Source organism: Molothrus aeneus, chromosome 5, assembly GCF_037042795.1.
Source record: "Molothrus aeneus isolate 106 chromosome 5, BPBGC_Maene_1.0, whole genome shotgun sequence".
NCBI lineage: Eukaryota > Metazoa > Chordata > Aves > Passeriformes > Icteridae > Molothrus > Molothrus aeneus.
This window is the reverse complement of record NC_089650.1, coordinates 23,334,934-23,362,005: the sequence shown is the minus strand read 5'-3', so window position 1 is coordinate 23,362,005 and position 27,072 is coordinate 23,334,934. Positions and strand designations below refer to the sequence as shown.

General features: G+C 38.2%; 1 protein-coding gene across 1 annotated transcript in view; it reads left to right on the top strand.

Moving 5' to 3' along the window:
- ANO4 (anoctamin 4) overlaps positions 1–27,072 on the top strand; it is a 187,298-nt gene that overhangs the window by 68,173 nt on the left and 92,053 nt on the right. The window contains exons 3-5 of the mRNA XM_066549687.1: positions 2,872–2,982; positions 8,367–8,503; positions 13,230–13,388. Of these exons, the coding sequence (XP_066405784.1) occupies positions 2,872–2,982; positions 8,367–8,503; positions 13,230–13,388 (407 nt within the window). The remainder of the gene's footprint in view (positions 1–2,871; positions 2,983–8,366; positions 8,504–13,229; positions 13,389–27,072) is intronic.

Below are 27,072 nucleotides of genomic sequence, written 5' to 3'. Positions count from 1 at the left end.
TTGCTTAGATTTTACTCAGTGGGATATGTAATTAATAAAGCATAAATCAGCAGCTGCTAAAGCAAGAAGGAAATGCTAAAGGCAGGTGAGTGATCCATCAATAGCAACAGTGACATCAGATACTGTCTTTGCATGTCGTATTGAAGATCTGTGGTAAGGCAAAGAAAATAAATCTCTGGAACATGGATGAGGTCACTGTGGCTTTTTCCAAAGAGCTACTGGTTTAAAACCTCTATCTGACAACAAGCCAGAAAGCATTAATTTGGCCAGTCCACGGCCCACCACATAGGTGGTGTTTCTCTCATCTAAAAAAATATGCAGTAGTCCCTCCTGAAAAGTAGATGCTGACAGAGGGAGGAGGATAGAAGCCCAAGTGCCCTAATTCAAGTCTTTATTGACATCACTAAGGTCATGGGAGAAGAAAGCATTCCTGCAACCCCTACTATAAAAGCTGTGCTGTCTTTTTTCCCTTGTGTTGGTGAAGGCAAGTTTGTAATTAGCTATGTGTTTTATCACAAATGATTGGTAGAAGATTACCCCTAAAATTTTGGCTGATATTCAGACTGGATGCTGTTATAATCTGATACTTGTGCAGTGAGGCCAGATATTAAGGTTATTGTGAATCTGACAACCACAGAAGACTGTCATTTCTGTGCATTGCTGAAAACTCCCTATACTGCAAGAGGATCAGATACAGGAGAGGAATTTGAGTGCAGCAAAATTGTCTTGACTTCATTGTCTGAAACACAGGTTTAGGCTGGTCATTTTCTGACCACTTCCTAGGCATTTTGGGTTTTTTATTTAAAGAGAGGCTTTGAAGTCAGCTGTGTACATTCTCCAAGAGTTTAATTTTATTAACAGGTCTATGGTTAGGTAGTCCGTCAGATATCTGCACTTTGGGACGTCCATAGCTGACTGCCACTTCCTTTCTCCCTGGCCCAATTAATTCTGATCTGCTGGAGTGCTGCAGGGATCCTACTACCTTCATCTCTTCTGAGGAACAGTGACTTAAATGTAACAAGGATGGAGGGCTTGAGGGAGCAAAGGGTATTTTATATTTGTCCATATTGTCATTAATTTGCTCTAACTAGGGTTGAAATGTAGAACAAAGGCTCTTGGACATGAGGATGCAAGTATGAACTGGTGTATGTTAAAAGTAGTAGCTGAGTATTTAAGAAGAAACAGAATGATATAATTTGTGAAACTGCTTAAATAAATTGCTGTCCATTGATTACTTTTCTACTTCCATCATATTATTTGTATGTATTTTTCAGCAGTTGCAGTATTTTTTCTTGGGCCTTAGAAATCTCTTTTGGGGCAAATCTTAGCCTCTCATCTCTGAGGTCATCTGAAGATTTCCTGAGGCTGCTATTGTATGAATAATCAGCTGTCTCCCTTAAGAAATTCTCTTTGTTCTACATCATTAAATGCTGACTCCTGCTGCTGCTATGACAGATCACTTTGCAGGAATCTAAAAGGGGAGTTGTCTCTGATCTTAACAGTGAATCTTTGCTGCGGAATAAAAGAATACGCTGAAGCAAGCATGAGACAATTTTAATTTTTAATATTTTAACACTGAAAAATAATAAAGGATGAAGCTGGTCAAAGTGTACCCATTTTGAGATCTGTACTCCAAAAAGTGAAGAAGGGTCTCTAAAACACTTTTGAGTAATTTTGTGCCTAGGAATATTATTTGTCACTCCCATCAAGGCAGTAGTGAGATAGTAATTTGGCAAGGAGAAGGGGAAAATACAATAGGCTAGCCCAGAATTCTCAATAAGGGCATCTTGCTATAGGCAGCCTGTAGATGAAAGGAAAATGCTTCTTTCCAAAGCATGAGTGATAGCTTCTAGTGAAGCACAATAACCTAAATGACCTGAAGTTTTGTTCTTTCACCTCAGCCTTTTTGTCATGAATTCCTTTCCACATATTTCCCTGACCACTGAAGGTGTTTGCTAACTCTGTGCTTTAGGTACTCAAGAGCACCATGTCTAACAGATGCCTTTGTTAAAAGCTTTCCTGCTAATCTTCAAAAAACAGAGATATTCCCAGTAGTTCCCTCTTTCTCTCTGTCTGTATCCAAATACCGTGTAGCCAGCATCTTGTGCCTGTTTGGCCATTTTCTGTCTGCTCTCAATATGCAGCCTCTCAATATTTCTCTGTTTTCAAAATTTCCTGCTTTCTTTGCTAATGTTGAAAGAGCACAGAAATGGGCAAATCTTGTGCCTATTTTTGTGTGTAAATAGGTTTGAAACTGTGACCCACCAGAATAAGTTTTTATTCTGCAATGCTTTTTAAACAGCAACTATTACATACCAATGTGAATCCATTTGAAATGGACTCCAGTGCTGGACTCCTTCCTAGGCTATATCATGCCATCAGGTTGGCGTACAAGATCTTACGGTGCCCTGCATCTGAAACACACTGTCCACGTTCTTTTTGTCCTAATGGTTGTTTTCTGTCTTGCAACTTACTTTGTGTGTGTGTTTTGTTTCAGTCTGTTTGTTCCTGTGCCATTTGTAACAACATCTCTTGTGCCATTTGTAACAACAACATTTGGGTGCTGGTTTTGTAGATGGTATGGTGAGGTGATGCTCATGGCATGGCAGAAATGGTCACCTGAATGAGGGACTTGCCAGTGGTGACTCTGCATCGTTGCAGATAGCAGAGAATGTTGTTGTTTCATTCTATTTAGCTTTAAGTCAGTCCATGTTCTATCTGAAGCTCCTTGGTTTGAAGAAAATTTGGTTCTGCTAAGGAGGAAAAATGGAAATACCTTCATTCAATGTGTATGTTTCCTCACCTGAAGCCCCTTGGCTGGATTTTCTACTGCACTGTCACAAACCCCATCAATCTCTTCAATTTCTTCAGAAGGAAGAGAGGATTTGCAGGTTAACCAGCTGGAAACGCAAATATGGATAAAACCAGACATACAGAAGACAGATGTGGACTTTTCAGAAATTCTTAATGCAATACAAGAAAGTAAGTTCTTCCTTGGATGCAAAATTGTGTTTACAGTAGAAGATTCAATTGAGATGTATTGAAATTATGACTGAAGGCAGACCCAAAGTGATGAACTGAATGATAAGTATCTATTATTAAAATCTCTCAGGAAGTTCAATGGATTATTGGAGGCTAGTTAAAAATCTTTTACTATCAGAGAATTCATAGAAAGATTTGAATTACTGTGTGCCAAAGGATTCCAGCAGTATATATTTTCTATGCAGACATAATCAGAAATAGTAAGATTCCTGGTAGTTTATTCAGTGCTTTGCACTCCTGAGTAGCTGTGTGAACTAATAATATTATTAAAATGATGCAGTTGGGGTTTGAAGACTGGATTTGATGTTCCAGTTCTTCCAAAGTTTTGGGCTGTACTCACATTTTTGCAGCTGGTACTTTTTGGGAGAGTCATGAGGTTGTCACAACAAGTGAAGGTCCATGTGTCTTAGATGCTGCACAAAATTATCTCTTTTTATATGTAATGGGCTGTGGACTAAGAATTAATTGGTTCACCCTTCTTAAGTCCAACTGCAGAATGATCTCAACACTTGTGCTATAAGTAGAGCTACTCTTGTTAATAACAGTGGAAGACACCCCCCCTACCCAAAACTGATGCAATTCTGGAATCCAATAAAATCTGGAATTTCAGTAAGAATTTTTCCTAAGAGTTTGAAATTCTTATGCAGGCTGAGAGTCAAAATGCAAGCCATGGCTTCCTGGCTTCCTTATTTTCCAGTTAGATTTTAAACTGGGTGTTTGGTATAGCAATTTTCTAGAGTGGGAAACAGCAGCTTACATTTTAGAGTGCTAAAGGATGAATAAGAATGTATAAAAACCCAGACTCTGCCTGATATTTGCCACACGAATAAGGAACCACACAGTGGTAGAATCAGGCTGTTTAGTGGTGGTACTAGTTTGGGGGTGGAAGGAAAATGCTCAGGATAGATGATGGGGGTAATAATTTGAAATTGAATCACCTTATTACTTAAGCTACAGGTTTAGGATGAATTCCATCTTTTCTGATTAAAAAGCTTTTCCCATCAGAAATCTTAATGTGAGGTTTTGTCTTCTCCCTTCTCCACACCAGCACAGGCCAAATTTAGGTCTGGGGGGCAAGGGGCAATCAGGATGCAGACTGGAGAGGCTGAAAAGGCACTGCAGAGTCTTTCAGAGGTGAATAGACAAAATGGCTAAACATGGATAAGCAATTTAATCTGGGAGTGCTTCAAGAATTTACATTTTGATTTATGGATTATTCACAAGCATTTTGAGAAGTATGCAGCTTTTACAGCCTGGGAGAGAGTGTTTTTTCTTTATCCAGACACAGGTGCTGTGGGGAAGTTAACCTCTATGTCCTTTAGCTACATCTCCTTCATCAAAGACAGAAGGAATTCTGTACAACCCGCTTTGCAGAGGCTTGTTGTGTGCCATGGGGGGTGTTGTCACCTGCAGTCTGTTGCAAATACCATCTAATTGGGATAATATTTAGACATTTCATAATGTCTAAATATTCCTTCTAGGGTAGTTGCTCTGAACAGTCAATGTTACTTTTATTCCCAGTTGTTAGCATTGAATGATAATTTGAAAAAGGCTAATGATGCTTTTAGAAACCAAATATTTTTTTTTTCTTGCTAAAATAAGCTTGGAGCATTGATCTTCAGCTAGCATTATCCAAAGTGAGAGTATACCTGATGGCTTGGTGGGACTTCTGCTCATAAAATGACAATGAACAGAAGCATGATCTCTGAGCATATTTCCATCTTCTCACACAATAACATAGTCAGGTTCCACTTTTTAATGAAAGTTCTTATTTTTAGGCACTTCAGTTTCAGCATCCACCTTCAGAAAGTTAAAAGAATTCTCTTGTTTTTTGAGTCCTACCTTATATCAGCATCTTGATCTGAAGTGACTTGTGGACCTATTGAGATGGTGTATGGACTCCTGCTCAGAATTTATCAGCATGCAGTTTTCAGAATATTTAGTTCTACTATATTTTGGATAAAAATATTTCTATACACACTTTTTTTTCCCTTTTATTCTTCAAGGGATTCTGAATTATCAAGTCATTTTATATTTTTTTCCTGCAAAATAGAACATGAGGGGGAGAAAAGAGTTTGCATATTTAAGCTGATCTAAAACCAGAGGGAGAATTTTTAATATCTCCTGTAGCAATGCATGTGCTGCTCTGTATTCCTGTTACATTTCACTGCTTAAAAATACATGACTGTACAGTAGCAGCAGTCTGTCTCCCAAATAACATTTATGTATATAATCAAGCCATTATATATCATTCTGTTAAGGACATTTGTGGGTATAAGCACTCAGGGTCTGAAGGGGACAAGAAAGATGGAGCCCTGATCATCCTTTTAACAACATTTGGCTATAGAGGTGTTCAGTCCATTGGAGTGGAAAGGCTGAGCTACCTACAAGCAGCAGGAGAGTTTTGTTGGAAGTACCATCACCATTACTAATGTAAAGCACACAGGAATTGCTATATAAATTATCTACTTGATTTTGTAGAACAGTATTTTATTAATTTATTTTTAAGAATATAAGGAGACTTGGTATAGAAAAATTGTCTCAGCAAATGTTGGGGGCGCATATTTTCTGTAATGACCAACCAACATGCCAATTATCTGTGTATCTCTGATATAAACAATTTTTCACTGCAGGCACAAGTCCTGGTACCTAATTTCACTAACCAGATGAGAGTTGCTTCCACGACTTCTTCACTGCTGAGATGGATTGTATTTTAATATGATCTTAAAATAAGATTTTTTTGGCTCCTCACAAGTCCTCAGGATAATCCAGTCATTCAGTGTTTCAAGGCCACTGACACATTCACTGTCATACGCACCAAACTCTGTATCTCAAAACATCCACTTAAAAACGATGAATTTTGCAACCCAAAGCATTACCAGCACTTCAAGAAGCAGCAGTTCTAGTATCCCAAAGGCCTCATCTTTTATACCAAAGCAATGTTAATGTCAGAACAAAGATAGTTTAAATTCCCTTGGGAGTATAGCGAACAGGCAAAACTTTTGTTTTTACAGCTTTCATTGATGCTGTCTGCAAAAGATAAATAATCTTCAGAAAGCTTCAGTATTTAATTATGTTTTGGGTTTTTTTCACAATTGTTTTCAGATTATATGAAGTTTTAACCGTATACAGACTGAGGTGTCACTGTCATGGAGGCACTGATGAGTTTCAATTCAGTGAAATTCAAGCAATTCAAAATGTTTTCTGTTTCAGTTATTCTTTCTGTTGAATATTGAGATTTATTCTTCTCATATGAACATGTGTGCAAAATCTGGTCATGATCTACATCCACATTATTATCTGATGGGGTGGAATGTTTCTAGTTGTGACTTTTGAAAGAGTAGGGACAATGAAAGACATGAGGTTAGGCTGTGCTGTGCTTTGTTGCGGCAGTTCACCTCCCTTTTACAAGCATCTCTAGTATGGTTTTTGTGGACTGAAATGAATTAAGATGGGAAAAAAAATCTGTAATATTACTGCTACATGTGCTACAAATTGGAATCTCTTTGTTGCCTTTTAAGTCTCCTAAAGCCTCTGTGGTTTCCCCTAGGACACTGAGGAGCTGCAGGCTTTCATTATATATAACTAAACAAGACCAGAAACTCAGAATCTCTCTTACAAACTATGCTGCTTAGCTTAGCACATTAGCCTATTATTTCGACATGAAGACTTTGTTGTTTCTGAAACTTTTAGTTGTTTTCCAAACAAAACTCTTGTAGTTAAGAATACAATGTCTTTCATTAACCTTGTCCCTATTTCATGCATGAAAATGAAGATGAAGGATTCTTGAATATTTTGATAGGGTTTTCTTTTTTTATTACCTACGGATGTAATAATAGACTTTGGATGCTCTAAATGACACGTACAAAAAGGGAGAAAACTTTTCCTCATGCTCATGATTGACAGGGAAAGAGTAGTATATTTAAATTGCAACATATGTCTGTTTTAAGGATGAATATTATGGATAAGACTCTCCTGCTTGGGAGCATGAAAAATAGGCCACCTGCAGAGACTGAGAGTTGGTATCATCAGCGATTTTTAAAAAGGATTCTGAAACTGGGCTATGACCCCTGAAGAAGGGAAAGGTGAAAAAGAGGTCACAAAATGCTCATGATCGCTGGGAACAGTTAGTGGCTGTTAATTTCTGGCAGATTTCCAGTCTCTCCACAGTGGGGGAATGGATATTTACACCTGCAGCCAGTAGTTAGAAATGGAACTAAGATGCTGCCAGCAATTAGAGCATTTTGGCTGTTACTATAGATTCTCACCAACAGGAATTACAATTGCCTGTCACTAAATTAGGGGAGCTGAGGACAAGCAAAAGCAACAGGAGTTTATTGCACAAAAGAAGAATGATTCCAAAAGTCAGTCAAGCTTGCAAGAAATGTGAATAGGGATAGACTAATTTCTGTCAAGATTATTAGATATTTGCTCCCACTGTAGTCAGTGCAAGAGGCTCAGTAGCTAGGACCTTTGGAGCTGCCTTCTAACAGGTATAAGTCTGCTTTGATAATTTTGGATTTTGTCTACGAGGCATGAGATTGGAGCGCTGAAGTCCATCCGCAGCTGAAGCGTGATCGTCAGCTAAGGCATTTCTCTTCTCCTGGCACACAACTCTTCATCATGTTTTTCACCAGACCTGTAGTGCATGGAGTGCAGAGTGAACCTGCCTGCCCTACTCCTCCCATCTGGCAGTCACTCCAGAGTTTAATATCTATGCTTTTTGTTACTTTTTGTCAGGGTTGGTTTACAACAGCTTAAATCTGTAGTTGTAAGCAATTGCTTCAAGACTGAGGGCTGCGTGGTAGGTGGATCTGAAAGTGTCAGATTTATATGTATCAAAACATGCCAAACTGTGAAAAGAGAAATATCTGCCCAGGTTTGTTTACTCAATGCCTTTCAAGAAACAGTATTTATTTAAGGCTTTCTGCCTCTGGCTGCCCCACGGGTCTGCACAACTTCGAACTCCACACTCTGTATAGTAGGTTAAAAATCTGCCTCCTAAGAAACTTCCAGAGACAATACTAATCCAGAAGCTAGTCATTTAAGCCATTTGCCCCAAAAGAAGCTGAGAGGATAGCTAATGTCTGTTTTATTGTGACAGCAGATTGCTTATTTTTCATCAGAGAGGTGTTGTGGTGTCCTAAACCTTTATGTAGCTCATTGATGAAGAAAGCATTCCAGCAACACTCATCAGATTTTAAGATTAAATGGTATCTAATTATACCAGAACTAAAAAGTGAAATTATTGATGGGTTAATAGTTGCTGTCTTCATTTGGTTCAGAGGTGATTTGAATGTATATTTTTGTTTTTTGTTTTTTAGTAGCTAAGGATGTGAACATTTTTTTTGATGAGTTAGAAGGTGTGAACAGCCCTTCCAAAGATGATGATTCCCTGCTTCACCATGGTAACTTGACCAGTACTTCTGACGATGCCAGCAGGCTGGAAGTTGTGGGAGAGGTAAGGACACACAGAATTATTAAAACAATATTTATTCATGCCCATTATAAAGATGTAATAAATGTAATTTGATTTAAAATCTCATTCTCTACATCAAATTGTGTCTAATCTTTCCCATGAGAATTGGTTTCCCATTCTAAGATTATCATGCTGAAATATAGAATATCTCAAATTCAAAAGTTTTGATTTCATGCACCCTCAGTGAAACATCTATACTAATCTAAGGCTTTAATGCTTCTGAAAATTCTAGAAAAGTTTTCCCTATATCCATCCTTTAAGGGGAAAGAGTGTGGAGGGGATTTATCTACAACTCCCATGAGAAGCATTGGGTGTCAGTTATGAGATGCATTCCCTTTCAATGAGGAACAATTATCACCTGATGGTGCATAATGGTGATTCAGAGAACATACAAGGGAGGAAATATTGAGAACACAATCCCTTTTAAAATCTGTCCTAAAGCAGGCAAAGTGTCATGGACCCATGATGAAAATTTGGGTCTTAATTTCTTCCTGTGTCTTTAATGAAGAAAGGAACAATATGCCCTTTAATTTTGCCTCCCACTGCCCTGACACCCATGGATGTTATGGTTGTTTCCTCAGCAAGTGAAGAAACCAGGGACTTTTCTCCCTTCCTCCACCTCAGGAATGGAGCTATTTTGAGGCACCTTACTGGACTGGTCTGATGTTACCTGCAAGTTTTTCCTGAGGAATTTTTGGCAGAGGGCTGACTGGAACAGATCAGAACTGGCAGGGACCATGCTAGTAATTAAAAAAGAGTGGAAAACCACAGGACATCGCTGAGGGCCCTGCCCTGACCCTCTTTTGTTTACTAGTTTTGATAGAGTTTAGAAGAGGCAAGTAGAGATTATCTTTTTCAAGAGCTAGAGGGTTTTGTGGTGCAAATTCTTTTGTGCAACACTGCTGAGGAGAGAGACAGAGATTTTCTTTGTTCTAGAAATTCAGTCCATAGAGAGCTGCACTCCTCGAATGTTTAGACAGATAATTAAAGCAACAAAATTCAGGGCACCCTGAATATGTTTGACCTTGCTCACAATTTCATCTTCTTTAATCATAGCTCTTCCTTAGCTTCCTGTACAATGTACAAAAGACTCTCTTTGCCTGCTTGCACCATAATAGGCTAATCTGACATGATAGTCCCATGTTGCATTTTGGGAACATGTACCATATGGTCAGTAGCAAAAAGGAACAGGTGAAAGGCACACGATTTTTGTAAGTTAAAGAGGAAAAAATAACATAAAATTATCAGAAGGACATGCTGGTTTTAATGTAATGATATTGAAAAAACAATACCTCAAAACCTTTTTTTTTTCTCTTAGATGTGTTCTTTTTTGGGTTTTTTTAAGGGAAAGGGAAAACCTTTGAGGAATATGAACAGATTTAAGGGGTCTTTTTGTAATCATAGCTGAGGAAAATAGCAATGTTGGTCACATATAGGTATAAGATGGGGGAAAAAAGGTGAAAATTGAAAGTCTTAATGGGACTTAAAGGATGCTGCAGCCTGCCAAAAAGAGTTTCAAAGTACTTGGTCCCTGCTGAACTCTAGAAGGAAAAGATACACTGTTCAGATGTTGCATGGTTTGTATGGATATGTGTGGGTAAGCCCCTCGGCCTAAAGCTCTCCTAGCATATGCATGTGTATGAGTCATGTCTGAATCCTGATGGTTCCCAGCTGAGCACCTGAGAATATAAAAACTGCTGTATTCCTTGGAAAACAAGTGCAAATTATACAATATGTATTGTATTACAGCACAGTCATAAAGATAGACAGAAATGCTGAGCTTCTTGTTAGAGTGAAGTCTTCATGGTTCTACTTTCTTCCAGCAGCCTTTTTTTAGATGAAAGAATGGAGGTTTGACATACATGACTACACCGCTTTTTCACCAAAAACCAGGCAGATCTAGTGCTATATATTTTTTCTTCATCAGTTTAGGAAAACAGAATTTTGATTTTGTTACACAGGTAAGGGAGATGCAATATCTGGAGGAAGGTAGGACAAGTTTCTGTCTGGCATTGCATAAGCCAAAGTATTACAATACTTGGATGATGCACAAGTCCTGAAGTTGACACTGCTGAACCAGCCCTGACTGTCTCAGTATCATGTTAGATCCTCAAGAGTTCTTGCAAGTCCAGACTCAGTCTATAAAGTTGCCTTAGAGTCTGTAACAGAGAGCCAGAGAAAGGGTCCCTTCCCAGGGACTGTAACAGTCTAATAGGGTTTATTAGTCTGGCTTTGACACACAGTGTTCTTAAAATGAAAAGGATCTTTAAGTACAGATAAGGGTGTTCAAGCTGCCTTTCTGAGTGAAAAAATACAATACTGTAGCTAGTAGTGTTTCACAAGCCCAAGAGAAGTAATTGTCCCCAGCAGTCATATTTGAAGTCCAACAAGCCAAATCCCTTGGCTGAATCTCATAGGTCCTCTTTAGTATAAGGTTCTGCATTCACTGATGAGTCAGTGCAGGGCAAACCAATTTTCTTCAGAGAAAGAAGAAACATAGGAAGGGGAAAATCAATTTTTCCAGTGGAGTCACTCCTGCATGCAGAGAAAGACACACTCCTTATGGTACTCTCAGGATGGGTCTGAGTTCAGATGAGGAGTGTACATTTGAACTGGATCTCTCAATTCCCCCTACCCATGATTTCTTTGTGGTCCAGAGCAATGCTGGATTTTAAACCTGTATTCCTTATGGATGTAAATCCAATGAGTCCTTCAGACCAGATTACAGTGGGCCCAAAGTGAGCCCTTAAGTTTACATAGCATACACAGCAGATCCTCAGCATGGATTGTTTCGCTCTACAGCTGCTTTCCTATTACACTAAAACCACATATGACTCTGACTACTGAACAAGAGGCTTGCCAGGAGGGTTAGAAATCACAACAGGACCACCAAGCTGACCCACAGTCTCCAAATCTCCTGCCACACCCTTCCTTTATTTAAATAACCTTAAATACTCTTTGGGCTGTTGGGGCTTTTTTTATGTCTTCTCGACAGAGAGTTTTAATGGAAAAAGATAAAATGTGTCTCCTGAGCTGTTTTCACATTTAATGTTCTATGAAAAATACTTCTCATATCCTGATAATATCATTTATCAGCATGATATGCAGTATAGATATAAATAGTTTGCTACTGTTTTTACCTTAGAGATTAAATCCTTTTTCTTGCCTTCTTTTTGGGCTCTAAGAACTGCTCCACTGTATCAGGTCTGCCCTAAGTTGTGTCAGGAGTTAGACACTGCAATGAAAGAATGCTAGAAAAATTCCCTTCTTCCTTTAGGGAACTGGATGTACCAAGAGGATGGAACATTTGGGATGCTTTCATTGGTTTTTCCATTTAATCAAAATGCCTGCTGAGAATCAGAAAGATAGCTTATACTAAACTCTTTGAATGGGAAAATTGTTTTGGGAGGTTTTCCCGTAAAAATAATTTTTCCTATTATAATGTTCACTTTGTGGTTTAAATTCAGAAGCAATTGTTTTATGGGGAAAGTATTTTGAAAATTCCCTCCTTCCCCCATATGTGAAAGTCAAAATATTCTTTTTTTTCAGAGACTTGATTGTATATTGTAGGGCAGGGCTATTTTTGTCAGAAATAGTAGAGTGAGTTTTGGAAAAACAGAGGTAAATTAGCTTAACCTTCCCTTCAGCTTAGAGCTGGACTGATCTTGAGGTTCTTGAAGATCCCTGCCCTTTATACTGCTCAGAGGGAGTGCGGTTTGTTCCCATGTATCCTTCACAGTGTACATTTCCTGTATGAGACCATTGCTCCAACCATTGCAAACTGCCATGCAATTTCAACTTGTCTGAAAGTGAAGGCTTAAACTCTGGGCAGAACTTGTATAATATAGAAGTAGTGTTAAATTGTGAGGAGGATCTGTAGAGAATTTCATCTCATGACTTACTGGAAAAAGACCGGTAGTTTGGTATTTTATACCTCAGGAGAGTGACCTGTTCATCCTCTTATTAACAGTGAAATCAAGTTGTGTTTTTCTGTCAGACCAAACATTTGAACAGGCGCTTTTTTTTAATACATAAAGAAAAGAGACAGTACTTATTGCTTTTATTGATTTTATGTGCTGCCACACCTACAAACCAATAGTTCTTTCCAAATAAATCCATCCTCAGCTGTTCCTTATGCAAGGAATATTCAGTAGTTAGTTTGATGAGGCATGGTGAAGTCAGCACAGAACCTTCATATTGTTGTCTGTGTTCTATGGGGCAAAGTAAAGTAAAACCTCTGTGCCAGGTTTTAGTGTTTCTCACTACAGTAAACCATAATGGTAATGTTAATGGTTACTCTTTTCACATGTACAAAGACATTCAGCCATACTAAGTTCTTAATTTTAAATTTACACTTCAGTAACACTATTCTCTCCTCTATTTTATAAGAAATTGTTCCTAAACTTAGGGAGAATAGTGGGGGAGGGAGGTTTGCTTGTGTTTTCTATTCTCTCCTATCCCATCCCCATATGTCCAAGCATTTTCCTTAGACCTCCTGATGCCCCTTGAGACCCCCTTAATAGGGAAGTCTTTGCTCCTCTCAGATGAAGTCAGAAGCACTGTATGTGAAGAGCCTAAAACTTCAACAGCTTGTTGTGATTCCTTATCTCTTCTGTTGAGTAGTACTGAAAACTGATGATGGCAACAGCAATGCAGCAATTATCAAGGAAAATTAACATTACTGAAATGCTTGATTTTCTCTTTGCAGGAAGTACCTGATAAGAACAAAACCAATGGACTATATTTTAGAGATGGGAAATGTCGGATTGACTACATCCTTGTGTATAGAAAATCTAATCCACAGACAGAGAAGAGGGAAGTATTTGAGAGAAATATCAGAGCAGAAGGACTTCAAATGGAAAAAGAAGTAAGAGATATTCCTTAAAAATACTTTCATGTTGAAGTTATATAGAATCTGGGGGTATGATTTGTTTACTCTGAAACTCCTTCACTCTGTTGTAGCAGTAGAAAAATGCTTTTAAGCATGCCTAAATATAGGCCAGAGCAGGGCAAAAGTGTAGCCTAAAGGAAAATCAGACACAGGGACTGAAGGCCAAACAGGCCATTACAGTCATCTTTTTCAACCTTATGCACAAGTAGGCTACAGAATTTCATCTGGTGTGCTGTGCATGACAAAAAACAAGTGCTGGGTTTGAATGGCCTGAATTCTACTGAGTGCAATCAATATTTCTGCACCTACATTTTCTTCCAGCTATGTGCTCCACTATTTGCTGAGGCTCCTGGTACTCTTTCCAGAGACCTAACTATATCCCTGCCTTCCTTTATCTATCAGCATAGGCAAACAGACATGAGAAGTATTTTAATAGTTTGAAAACAGCTTAAAGTTTCTCCTGTCTTAACTCTAAGCATTGAAATAATTGGGCAGTACATATGAATCATTTATATCTACATTATTTCTTACATAATGTCCTAAATAAAATATATATACTCTTTTATGGACAAGAGTGTAGAAATTAATGCTAAGTGTCTAAAGTGTACTGATATGTTAGGTAGCTGGAGCAAGGTTTAAAGAGACCATATCTCTTTTGCCAAGCCTATGATTTTCCTTAAACTTTGATAATGTGCTTAAGCAGGGCTTAAGCCTCACTTCCATCCAGAACAGCCATTGCTTAGTGTTTACTTTTATTTGTGCCTGGTGGACTCACACTCATGCTAATATGCATTGTCATACTGCCACTGATGGAAACAGAAGAGAAATTTTCAGGATATAGGTGTTACACATCTCCCTTTCTTTCGCTGAATTCTTGGTACATGTGTAAATATTCTGTCTGTGTGCTTGACATGCACAGTTCTTTGGAGAACGTTGGGGAGGGAAAAAGGGAAGCCTTTACAGAAAAATGAAAATTTTTCTTTTCTTTAAATGGTTTTGGTTGAACATGGGTACTGTATGTACCTATGTCCTGTATTACTGTGTATGTAAGTGTATTAAGAGCATTTTACTGGTTCCACCAAAAGTTACCCTAAACTATTCCTTCAAATAAGCTGGAAGTCATCATCTTCAGTGCTGCAGTAATTGATAGATGTTTTCAATGCCAGAGATTGTTCATTATTACATTTCCAGTATATGTGCTACTGCCTATAGGAGTTGTAACCCAACATTCAAGAACAGGGGAGTGTTGCTGCAACTATTCACCTTCATATCCTAAAATTCTGCCCTGCTTCCACCAGGGCGAATTTTGAGAGATGCTGACAAAGTCTTTAAAATTTGGGCAGTGTAGAAAACAAATGGGGAAGGAATCCTACCTATTAATACATATGTCCAATGGTTTCAAATAAATTTTTTCCTACTTTGTGGTTTTTGCAGATTTATTACTGTGCTAAGGTCAGCAGTGAAAGCTATGAAATCACTGTATATTTTAAGTATTATGAAACTTATTGCAACAGTCTGTGCTGAAAACTTTTTCAAATTGATGATTTAAGCGCTTGCTATAGAGGATTTTTTTTTTGCTTTCAAGATCATTTATTTGGACTTTGCTGCCTAGGCTGCATTAATGATCTGCCAATTTGATTATTCATTTCAGTTTCTATTTTGCTAGTGACATGCAGTTTTATTTCTTACTGATCTCATTTGCCCTTGGTGTGACTTCTTGCCAGCATCAGTAATTGTACATTTTCTAAACACAGAATGATCAAAATGAGGTTGTGCTACATGACTTGGACTAGTGTTTTTAAAATCAAGGGTAGAAATCTTTTTTAACACTCTGACCTAAAACTAAACTCTGGCATGTACATTTTATGATCATGTTGGTTTCTAAATTAAATTATAATCCTGAAGTAAATATATACATTCTTAGTACACTCCTTCCCCCATCTCCAGAGATTAAGAACAGTGCTGCATCACACTTAGCTTTAAACTTAGCTGAGTGATCACCTAGCATCTAGATTATTTCTCATTATTTTTACTTCTCCTATTTTTGAGACTGTGCATCATTTTGAGTCTTAATTCTGGAAAATTTTAACTGCAGGGTTTTTTTCAAGTTGTTCACATGCACTATACTGCTTCCACTGGAAAAAAGTTTGCTCCCAGATGAAATGAGAAAACTGCCTATTTCTTTGGCTACAGAACAATTTCAGAGGCAATAGGTAGTAACTGTTGGACTGAAAGAAATTTTTTACCTTCCATGAATTTTGTGTGGTTATTGGTTCATTCTCCTTTGGCTACCAGCTGTTCATATCTTGGCATTTGATTGTGTTAGCCCTGTCCTTTTAACATGAAACCATTGGCAGAGAGGAAAATTTACAGAGCTATCCTGCACACTGCAATTTCAAACCCATATGCCTTACTGCAGGGAGGGAAAAGTGCACTGCAGTGGCTCACTGACAAATTCAGCACAGGGAAATTCCCAGGAAGTGGTGAATGCAGGGAGCAGTGCTCACTTAGCAGCATGAAATGAGAGAGGGAATCAGAAACAAATTCACAACAGCTGAGATAACTTCAGGCACAGTGTCAAGACCATGTAACTGAGAAAGGTCTGAGCAGATACATGTTTCTGACTCCAGGAAAAGGTGATAATGTTTTGCAGATATTCCCCAACAAATTCACACTCACAGTCTTCAACTGTACCACACCACTCTGCCTTGGAAGTTCTGCCAGATTTGGTGCTCAGTACATACAGTAATAAACAATGAGGAGATCCCAGACCAAGGAGCAGATAATTAAAATAATGAAAATTTTAACAAAAAAAGAAAAATAATAATAAAGAAAAAAATAATGATAAAATATTTTTAAAGGATGAAAAAATTAAAAATTAGAAAAATAAAATTAAATAGTAAAGATTTTAAATTGAAAACAACACTCTAAGAGTGAATGCTAATTGAGTGGTACAGCACAAGTCATTTTATGATGCTTCCCCCTGCTTTTCTGTGTATATTGGTTCTGGATAGGATGAGTGTGTTGACCCTGTCACAGCCAGACACCTGCAGACCACATTCAACACATGTGATCACATGCAGAGATGCTCAAATAAGGTAATCAGAACTGTAGGTAATTCCTGGAAAAGAGACTGTATTTTCTTTTCAGCCAGGTGAAGCAATTCCTTTGTTGATTTATTCTCTTTTCCAATGTCTCACAAGTGAGATAAGTAACTATGATATCCTGGCTCTGGGATCCTCAATGACCCTGCTGCTCTCATTTTTCAATACTCTTTGAAAAAGACTTATTTGTGGGGAAAATGGAGAGGACATTCTCCAAGTGAAGCATGTTCTTACAGGAGATGAGGTACCAATCGCACTGTAAGTTTGTAGGCACTGATACCACCTGTAAATATCACATGAGACCCATCCCTTACAGAGCTGGTGGGCAAAAGGTTAACAGGGTGTTACTGTCCACATTGTGATGGTACATTTCAGATTTATCTTAATACAAGATAAACCTGAGACTTAGATCAACCCACTGACATGCAGAAGAGAATGACTTGTGATCAGTTTTATGTGAAGAGAAAATATAGATAGCATCCATTCCAAATTAAATGTTTCTCCCTGTGGCCCAGCAATTTCTGGAAAACCTGTTTTTTCAAGAGAGAATGAAGAGTCAGAATTACTTTGAGCACATGGTATTTTTCACAAGAACAAATATTTATAAATTTAACCTCTTGGCCAAAAGTTGGAGAGGTACCCTTTTACCAAATTATTCCTGCAGCATGAATTACGATTTACCTTTCCTAAATGACCAGGTAGAACTCAGTTGCCATCAAGAGTATCTATGCAGTTCTGGTAGACAAATACAGTATTACAGAAATGTTTCAGTAAGATACTTCAAACTATACTGTCAAAATAGGTCATGCATGGAGGTGGCCAGCATGCAGCAGCTAACTTGTATTACTGATTCACTTGCAAACTTTTTAAGCTGCACTGTAAAGTAATGTAAATGCAGGATAGAGGTGAGAAATTTATGCTGGATGAACAAACACAGACCACACTTGCATTAGTAATTTGTACAAGAGAAAAAGAAGAAGGTCATCTTGCATTTAACTAAGAACAGTCTATCCAAAATGAATCTGATGTTGGGTTAGGATCTGATCATGTAGTCCTAGGAACAGACTGCATTTAGTATGAACATAGCATGATGGTTTTGGTTTTTCTACTTCTTATGACTACACCAAACTATGTCATACAGAGTATTTCTACTACTAAATGTACTTAATACATTATGCCTAATGATTTTGTTCAAAGTTTTTAATTTATAGATTATAAGTTGATTTCATGCAGTTTACTTGTGAAAGCTTTCTACTTGACAGACAAGTAGACAGTGAGTGATAGAAGTGAAGTAAATGGGAACTGACCACATGAGTAGTGAAAATAATATTCAGGCCTTTTATTTTGTATATTTTGTATATATATGGTAACTAATGTCTCAGTATAAAAACAATTAACTACTTTAAACCAATAACATTCCTTACTGTCCTGGAACGCTGGACTCCTCACAGACTCCTCCTACTGCACGCACAATGTGCTTCAGAAGCTAACTTCAGATGTTTTGCAAGTAACAGCCAATCCATTTGGACTTCTGCTGGCACACTGATCTTTGCATCTCCCTGATAAATGATGTCAGTGTAGTGCTGGTCCAGCTTTTGGAAGAATCCAAGTTGTGTGGGTTTTTGACTTACATGCCTGATTAGAAATTTAAACTTTGCCACCATAAGTGTCAAGCTGTCACCAGGGCACCTCTAATTGCATTTGCTCCCTGCCTCAAGCAGCAGCTGACATTTCTGGTGCAACATCTGGCAGCAAAAACACAGCTGGTGTATACAATAGGCAGTAGAAATACATAATAGTTGTTCTCTGGGGAAAACCCAAAAGGACAAGAAAGAAAGGCGCAGTATAAGCTTTAGCTGTATTGTATGAACAAATATCTACTAGTGGGTATACTCTGAGTCCTAAGTTATGTTAACATGACCCTAGAAGTTATATTTTGAAATATTTTCAGTAGTTGATGCAATATAATTACAGAATACTATTCTTTCATGACTTTTCAAGTTTGCAAGCAAATATAGATAGGTTCTTGAAGAGCTATAATAGTTGTATAAAGCAGTTTCTTTTAATGTAGCTGTAACTTTGTGCTAATGGGGCAGGACATAAGAAGCTAGAAACATGTATTCAGTAAGATACTTATATTTAGCAGCAAGTTGGAGTCTGCTTTCAAGATGATGAATGTTGAGGGAAATTACAGCTGACAGAAAGAGCACGCAGAGTATCTCCGTGACTTTTAGCACATCCCAGAGTATAAAAGGAAAATAGACCTATGACCATGTCAAAGTGAGCTAAAACTTAAAAATAAAGAACAAGAAAAAGCTAAGAACTTCAAAGAGTGAAACTTCTGAGCACAGTGTTCAGAAAGTGATGATGTGAAACAGACATTATAATCAACAGCTATTGCATCTGAACTTAATGAAATACTATCAACTTTCTGGAAAAAAATTTGACATTTACTGCTTTTTGTTGTTGTTAGTACTGCACAACCAAAACAGTTATGAGAGACTGATCAGCTTTTTTCTGGTATGTGCGTCATCAGCGCAATTGTTCATGAGATTCCTGTTACATAAATGGTTTTTTTCTGATTGTGATTCATGGGTAGAAAAGAATTGAGCTGACTTCCAGACCCCAAGTGGCACTTGCAGATCTGAGTTAGAAAAGGTGTTTTATAAATGTAGCTTATGTAATTTGGTTCTCTGAGCCACACACAATAAAATCTCAGTGCCTTTATAGTTGATTCCAAGTTTATTTTTTCAGTTATGACTTCATTTTATCCAGTTATTGAAAGAACAATAACTTTTGTGTAGTTTATTGCTCCTATAGATGTAATTTAATCAACCAGGCATACAGTTTAAACCAGAGTGCTTAGTCTATGGTCAACTGACTTTTTACATCTTGCCAGGAGAGTTTCTGTGGTAGCCAGAAGCAAGCTGCAGGTCAGCTGGAAAATCTTTTCCTGACTAAGAGTTTGTATTTGGTGCTCATATCCTTTCCCTGTCTTGTTGAGCTTGCTCTGCACGTATCCACCCTTGAAATTGTATCAGCTGTCCTCTGAGCTTTTTGACAGAAATAAAGATAGCTATGAGCATGCCCATGTGAGATGTGTACTAGGAAGCACTAGGACAAGGGTGAGAGTGGTGATTATCCCTATTGTGCATGTGTGGTAGGTCAAGCAACATGCAGGATGTCACCTGTGGCTAACAGGTTTCCTTTAGGCCAAACTGGCATTTGGACAAAACTAGGCTTTCTTATCTTTGGAGAAGATGAGACCCTGAATTGGGTTTGCATGGCAAAGTTTTGGTGGTAAGTGGGGCTACAGGGATGGCTTCTGTGACAAGCTGTTGGAAGTTTCCCTCACATCTGTCATCACCACACAGCTCCAAGATGAACCTGCTGTTGGCCAAGTCTGAGCCCATCAACAACAGTGGGAGCACCTCTGTGATAAAGTATTTAAAAAGATAAAAAAGTCTGCTGCAGACCAGCAGCCAAAAGAGAGGAATGAGAATAAGTGAGAGGAACAACTCTGCAGGCACCAAGGTCAGTGTAGAGGGAAGGGGAGGAGGTGCTCTAGCTGCTGGAGCTGATTCCCCTGCAGACCATGGTGAGGCAGCTGTGCCCCTGCAGCCCATGGAGGCCCCCAGAAGAGCACATATCCACCTGTAACCTGTGGAGAACCCCACACTGGAGCAGGTGGATGCCCAAAGGAGGCTGTGAGCTTGTGGGAAGTCCACACTGGAGCCAGTTCCTGGCAGGACCTGTGGCCTCCTGGAAAGAAGAGCCCATGCTGGAGCAGATTTGTTGGTAGGACTTGTGACCCCATGCAAGAGACCCACCTTGGAACAATCTGTTCCTGACAGACTGCATCCCATGAAAGAGACACACCCTGGAGAAGTTTGTGAAGAACTGCTGCCTGTGGGAAGGACCCAAGTTCAAAAGTTAGTGGAGCACTGTCTTCTGTGGAAGGGACTCCACAGTGGATCAAGAGAAGAGTGTGAGAGGTCCTCCCGCTGAGGAGGAAGGAGCAGCAGAGGCAACACATAAAGACCTGACTGCAGCCCCCATTCCCTATCCTTAGAAACCACTGGGTAGGAGGAGGTAGAGAAAAATTGGAGTGAAGCTGAGCCTGGAAAGAGGGAAAGGTTGGGGGAAGGTGTTTTAAGGTTTGGTTTTATTTCTCATTATCTTATTCTAATTTGATTGAATAATAAATTAAATTAATTTCTCCAAGTCAAGTCTGTTTGGCCCATGATGGTAACAGATGGATGATTTCTCCTTGTCCTTATCTAGAGCTGTAAGCTTCCTCTTCTATTTTCTCTCGTGTCCTGATGAAAAAGGGAGTGATGGAGTGCCTTTAGTGGGTATCTGGCATGCAGCCAGGGTCAACCCACCACAGGTGTAATTCAATGTTACTCCACTATTGTGACCAGTGTCAAAAATCCCATAGCTTTCATGGACTCTTGTAAGTTGTTTCAGTGTCTTACTTTTCTGATCCTATTATTCAATATGTAAATAGCTAGAGCTAATGAACTTACAGTACAAATTATGCAGCCTGCAGGCTCTGTATTTTCATGAGCAGAATAACTATTATTATTAGCAGGTGCAGCTTGTTATTTAATGTTTTAAGCACTGTGTCTGGTTGCATGCAAAAATCATGGGCAGGGACATCAATATGACATCAACTATGCCTGCAAAAAGAGAACCAGACTGAAATGCAAACCTAACCACAAGCATTATAAATGAAAGTGCTTCCAGCTATTTAGTTTTAAACATTGAGTTATTCATTTAATCTCAATTCAGACAGAGCAAGTGGAAATCAGACTGTCTTATTATCTAATGTACATAGCAAAAGGAGTCTCTGTTCAGCAATGTTTTACAGAAAATGTGTTGGTACAAGCAGAACAATGTCCTTTCCCAGGCAGTATTCTGTACCAAAAACCACAGTCACTAAACAGTGGAGGAGTTTCCAGCTGCTTGAACTTCTGAGGGAAAAGTTTTAGATTTCAGATGCTATGTCCGCTATAAACACAATGGCAATTTAGAAAAAAAAATTAGGAGATAAATGAAATACTGGAGAGAGAGGGTCTGAATTCAAATTTCAGAATGTAGTTTTTAAAGATAAATTTCTTGATTATCTGAGGTGTTGCAGTGCAAGAACCCATAAATGAATATGTTTCTGAGTTGACAATTACCAGCCTTTAACAGGATGTTGTAAAACTAGTAGACTAAACAAATGTTGCTGAAAACTTGATTCACTTTTCAAAAAAAGTGGCTCTTTCAAAGAATAGGGAGGTAATACAGAAAATACATAGATAACTGAATAGGAATTTAAAAGCCCCTGACATAATTCTTTCAGGAACAGGAAAAATTTCTTGTCAAAGAATTTACTGTCATCAACATCCACAAATCAGAACATCAAACATCTTTTGAAGGAAAAAAAACAGACAGGCAACAGATTAAGAAAAAATTACCATGGTTATATATGAGATGTCCCCTACATGTCAAAAGTCACCTTTACCTTTACAATAACTGGTCTTAAATTGCAATTATTTTTGAGGTGTTGTTTCACCTGCCAGAAGCATCAGGAATAAGCATAATGCACAAGGCTACAAACACTTAATGCACAGTGAGAGTTTTCATTGCCCAAAGGTGACATGACTGGTTTTCTGCAACACTCCCTTACAGTAATGGCTTAATAAACAAAAATCTAAAGTTGTCTCTAGGGAACAGAAAGACAGAGTATATAGAAACCCAGCAACAGGCTTTGTATTCTCATTTTATGTTAATGATTTTGGTGTTGAACTGGTTTTGAGAACACAGCACGGTATTTACAGCATTATGCATCTAAAACAAATAACAATGATTGGTCTTGGGGACATTTACATCTTCCCCTACAGCCTGAGGTGGGGTGGGGCTGCCCCTCTGCAAGTAGTGCCAAGAGGGATGCATGAACCTGGGAGGGAGAGTTCCCTTTCCACTGCTCTTGGCACAAGCACTCCAGACCCTCTCATTGTCTGATTTTCTCAGACAGTGAGAGGGCCTGGAGTTATACAGGGTTAAGTCAGTGATGGAGCAAGTGGAGCATTGGTGCTCTGTGCCTTGGATTAACTGTCCCTCAATTGTGGGAACAGAACAAAATATAACTAATTAAATCAGGGCTCAACTTTCTTGAAAAAGACCTTTGAGTTTATGGGTCTCTGGGCTCAAATGAAATGCAGAATTATCCACTGCATATTTACATATATGTTTTTTGCTGCTTGAGTGGTAATGAAGTAGTGTTGTCAATGAAGTTTAAAAAAGCCTGACCTGAGGGAAAAGTGCTTCTGACATAGCCATACCAGCTGAAACTTCTGTCAGCCAGTTAGTCATGTCCTCCTGTTTAAAGTCTTACCTGGTTTACAAAGCTCTCTTCTGTGCACAAATTATCTTTTATTTTGTTATCTGAAACCTCTTGAAAGAATATGTAAGAGTACATTTTAGACAAAACAGTATGAAAGCCCTTTTGTTTCCTCTTGGCGGTCTTCATGGTACTCACTACTCTTCTTAGGTACAGCTTGTTTTTGTTAATATACTCAAATAGACCTTTCCATTTATAACAGGATTGACTCCAATTTCTTAAAATACAAGAACGTTGTGCTTTCTTTTTTTGTTTAAAAGCCATCCCTTACACCTTTTTAACCTTTGAAATTTTTCAGAAAGAATAAACCCTCCACAGTGAAAATGTAGATAGGAGAAGAACAAAATGGAGACATATACATCTGGAAACCATGACTATACTTTGTCTTACAATATGCAAAATTCATGTTCTTCTCCTCAAGAAATTTGTCTTTTTGTATTTAGATTTCTGCATCTTTTTGTGCATTATAAGTTAATAATCTATTCTGTGACCTCATTTTCTGGGGAATCTGGAGAAGCTCCAGACCACTGGTGAGAAGGCATGTCTGAAGGTCAACTTCGTGAAGCAGAGCTGTCACCAATGCTAGATCAGGATGGTCATGGCTTTTTTCTATAGAATTCTATAGGTTTTCTATAGAGAACAGCCTAGCCCTTCATCACCACAGTTCTTGAAGTTGTACTGTGAGTGCTATTGCTATTGGAAACTGTGACTTTCTAAGACTGGATTAAACAAATGTCCTGAACAGCAGTTGAGAGAATAGAAGCTGTGATTTTTAGAACATTCCAGGTCAATGTTCTTGTGCAAATTTATGGATTTTATCATCATTAGCTTCAGAAATTCACAGGAGAGAAGACTCCAAGTAATGAAATGCAGAAAGTACTGACCAAATTCAAGAGGACTTTTTAAGTACAGAGGACACTGATGGGAGGCTTTGTTATTTAAAGATCTGCATTTCCCTATGTCTCCTCTGCGGGAAGAATTAATAGGATGGGATGGGGGAAATGGATGGCAGCCAAGGCCTTGTAAAATGTTCCAGATCAAATGCTGCTGCTGTGATGTGTCCCAGACAGCTGAGCAGTGCACTAGAGGCACCCATGAAGGTGCAGTTGTAGGAAGTAATGTGTCTCTGCTACTGCAGAAGTTGATGTGGGTGGTGAGGAACAGGAGTTCAGGGAAAATAAGGTGGTTTTACTGCAGAGGCCCAAGAGGAAAAAAAAAACCAACATATTGACTGTAGCTGTTGACAATGTATGTAATCTGACTAGGTAGGAACAAGCCCTTAATATGCATCAGTTCATCTAATTCTGAGGAAAATAGAACAAATGAATTACACCTTGAAGGTGCCTGTTCCTCTCCATTGCAGACATCTAAACTTAGTAGCCCTGAATCACACCTGTGGTGTCTGCTCCTTGGGAGAAAGCCTTCAGGGAACTTCTCAGGATCAGTGGGCTTAGAGACATGATGGTGCCAGTGTTTTGATACAAATATAGTGGCCTGCCAGTATCCAGCAGGGAAAACTGGGTCAGATACCTGTCACACACCACATCTACAAACTACTCAAGATAAGCCTTTTTGTTTGCCCTCTGTCCAGGTGTTATCTATAGATTTATATTAATAGATATGTGGATTGCAAGATCATCCCCAGTACGGGTATAATGTAAAGTATGCAACTAATGGAATTGTGTGACAACTGAAAATTTCCATTCTAAAGCCCCCAAGCTATGGAATGGATTAATGTTTCTGCAGTTTTTCCATTATTTGACATTTTTTGTTCTTTGATGTTTTGACTGGGAATTGATGACTGCTTGCCATGCTGATTTACATTTCCATCTTGGGCTGGATTTTTAACTGTCTTATGAAAAGAAACACAATTCATATCTCCTACTAATGTATTATTCCAGCCAAAAGGCACAACACAAAAATTGTTTGGGAAAGGTGAGTCCTTCAGAGTTTTGGGAAAGGGGGGAGTTTAGAATGATGGTGAGAAAGCATAAGAGGATACTAAAATCAAAATGTGGAGGCATATCCACTTTAAATCATGGCAGATCTGTAAGAAAAGCCCCCTTCTCATTGTATAGCTCCCACTATAAAAATGTGATTGTGAAATCTCTTTGGAAATACAACACAAGCCCTTAACATCTTGAAACAATTGTTTTGTATTTATGGTGAACATCTTAACAGAATGCAGCAAATGAGAAAGGCAAGCAATTAATAATCACTAAAATTGATTAGGCTCAGCAAAGAGTTTTAGCTGAAGAAAGGGAAACATTTTGAATATGTGAAAATATTTCATTTAAACAGATTCAGTATTAAATATCTCATATTAAAATGTTGTACTAGTTGTTAAAAATGCTGTCTTTACAAAAGAGAAAACATATCATCCAGTGAAATACCAAAACCATGCTATTTTATAGGGACAGTTTTTTAAACTAAATTAAAGTGAAATTTTCACCTATTTCCCGACAAATCTTTAGAAACCTTGTCCAATTTGCTCAATTTTCATAAAAGTCATTGAGTTTGGTGTTGCAGCAGAATATTTTTCTCTCTTAAACAGCATCACAGCTGATCACTGGAATGTTCATACAGGACTAACCATGACTCGCTAGTGAAGCTTTTATGTGCTATCTTCTTAATTCATTTCATAGATTACTTGTAGAGCATGAAGGACATTTTCCACTAGACAATATGTCACATAAAAGAAAACCTCATTTCCTAAACTCATGACTGGATTCTTGATGCAGAAATGATCTAACAGAAGCCTTTCCAATCAGGGTCTCTGGACTGGAATTTTATTTCATGACACTACAGAAAAATAAAATTAGATCAACGGCCTGGGACATAGTGCTGGGCCACAGTTTGCTTCAGGTCTCATCAGGATGTACTTGGACATGAATAGATTACTTGCACTCACGCTCCTTTTCCTGTGTTCAGAGATTATCACAGTTAGTTCCTAAAACTCCTAAAACTAAAATGGGAGCACCTCAAAATGCGTCAGGTTTTCTTGAACACCTAGAATTTGTATCTTCTAAATAGTGCATATGCACCTTTCTGAACAATTGACAAACATGTAAATCTACAGAAAAGTCCTGGAGTACTGCCAAAAAACTATTACCAATATCCAAAAGCACTGATCTCTTTGATTGTGCTACTCTTGAGTTTCTAGCCTCTTGTAGATTGAGTTGTTTTAAGTGTATGGCTCTAACAAAGGGAAGATATGTTTCTGGTGCCCTTTACAGCTAAATTTTGATCTTGAAGCCTATAAGTCTGAAGATCTCAGAAAGCAATTTTAAGTAAAATAATAACATATTCCACAGTAAGTACAGCACACAGAGATACTGTTGAAACTCTGAAGGATATCGGATGTCCTTGAAGACACTTATGCTTTTAATACCACTTTTGTCTGAGTCCTCTGTGATTTTTTATCAAATAGCTCTTTATTGATTCTAGTATGGTGAAAGCAAAATATGTGTGTGTGGATGTGGACAAAGAGTTTGAGTAAAGAACCATTTCTGCCTTCTTGACAGGGTTTATTACAGTAATATCCTCGTGAGAGCATAATATAGGGCTTCTCCTTTTATCCCAGGCTAAGAACTCTGAGCCACTCATATATTCCTTACAGCCCACATGCCAAGTCCTAGAAATTCTTGTGTGGTGTTTGATAGCATCTGACCTAAACCTCCTCTGCTACAATTTAATCCAGTTATTTCTTGCCGGATTGAGAAGAAAAATGGAGTGCAGTTCATTCCTTCTTAATCATAACTATTCCTTACTTGTTTTTCAAATGTTACTGTGGTCTCTGCTTAGCATTTTCTTTGATGTTTTGAATTCCATCTGTGTTTTGAACAATCCTTTTCCCCTAGGTCAAGTTTCCAAAAATTCTTTATCATTCTTATTGTCCTGCTCTGATTTTTCTTCAATTAATCCATCTATTTCTTACTCAGGCTGTACTTTGCACCCTGCTGAATAGCTATACAAAATAAAAGACTAGGGAATTTGAGTCCTGTATACTCTTAATTTGATTTCCTTTTTTAATCTTTATGCACGTTACTCTGTTCTGGCTTCTGTTTCTGGCTTCTCTTCTTGATTCTAACAGTGATGCTTCTAACAGTGTGTTCATCTCTTCTGCATTTAACTCTCAGCCACCTCTCTATCTTCTGTGCTACAA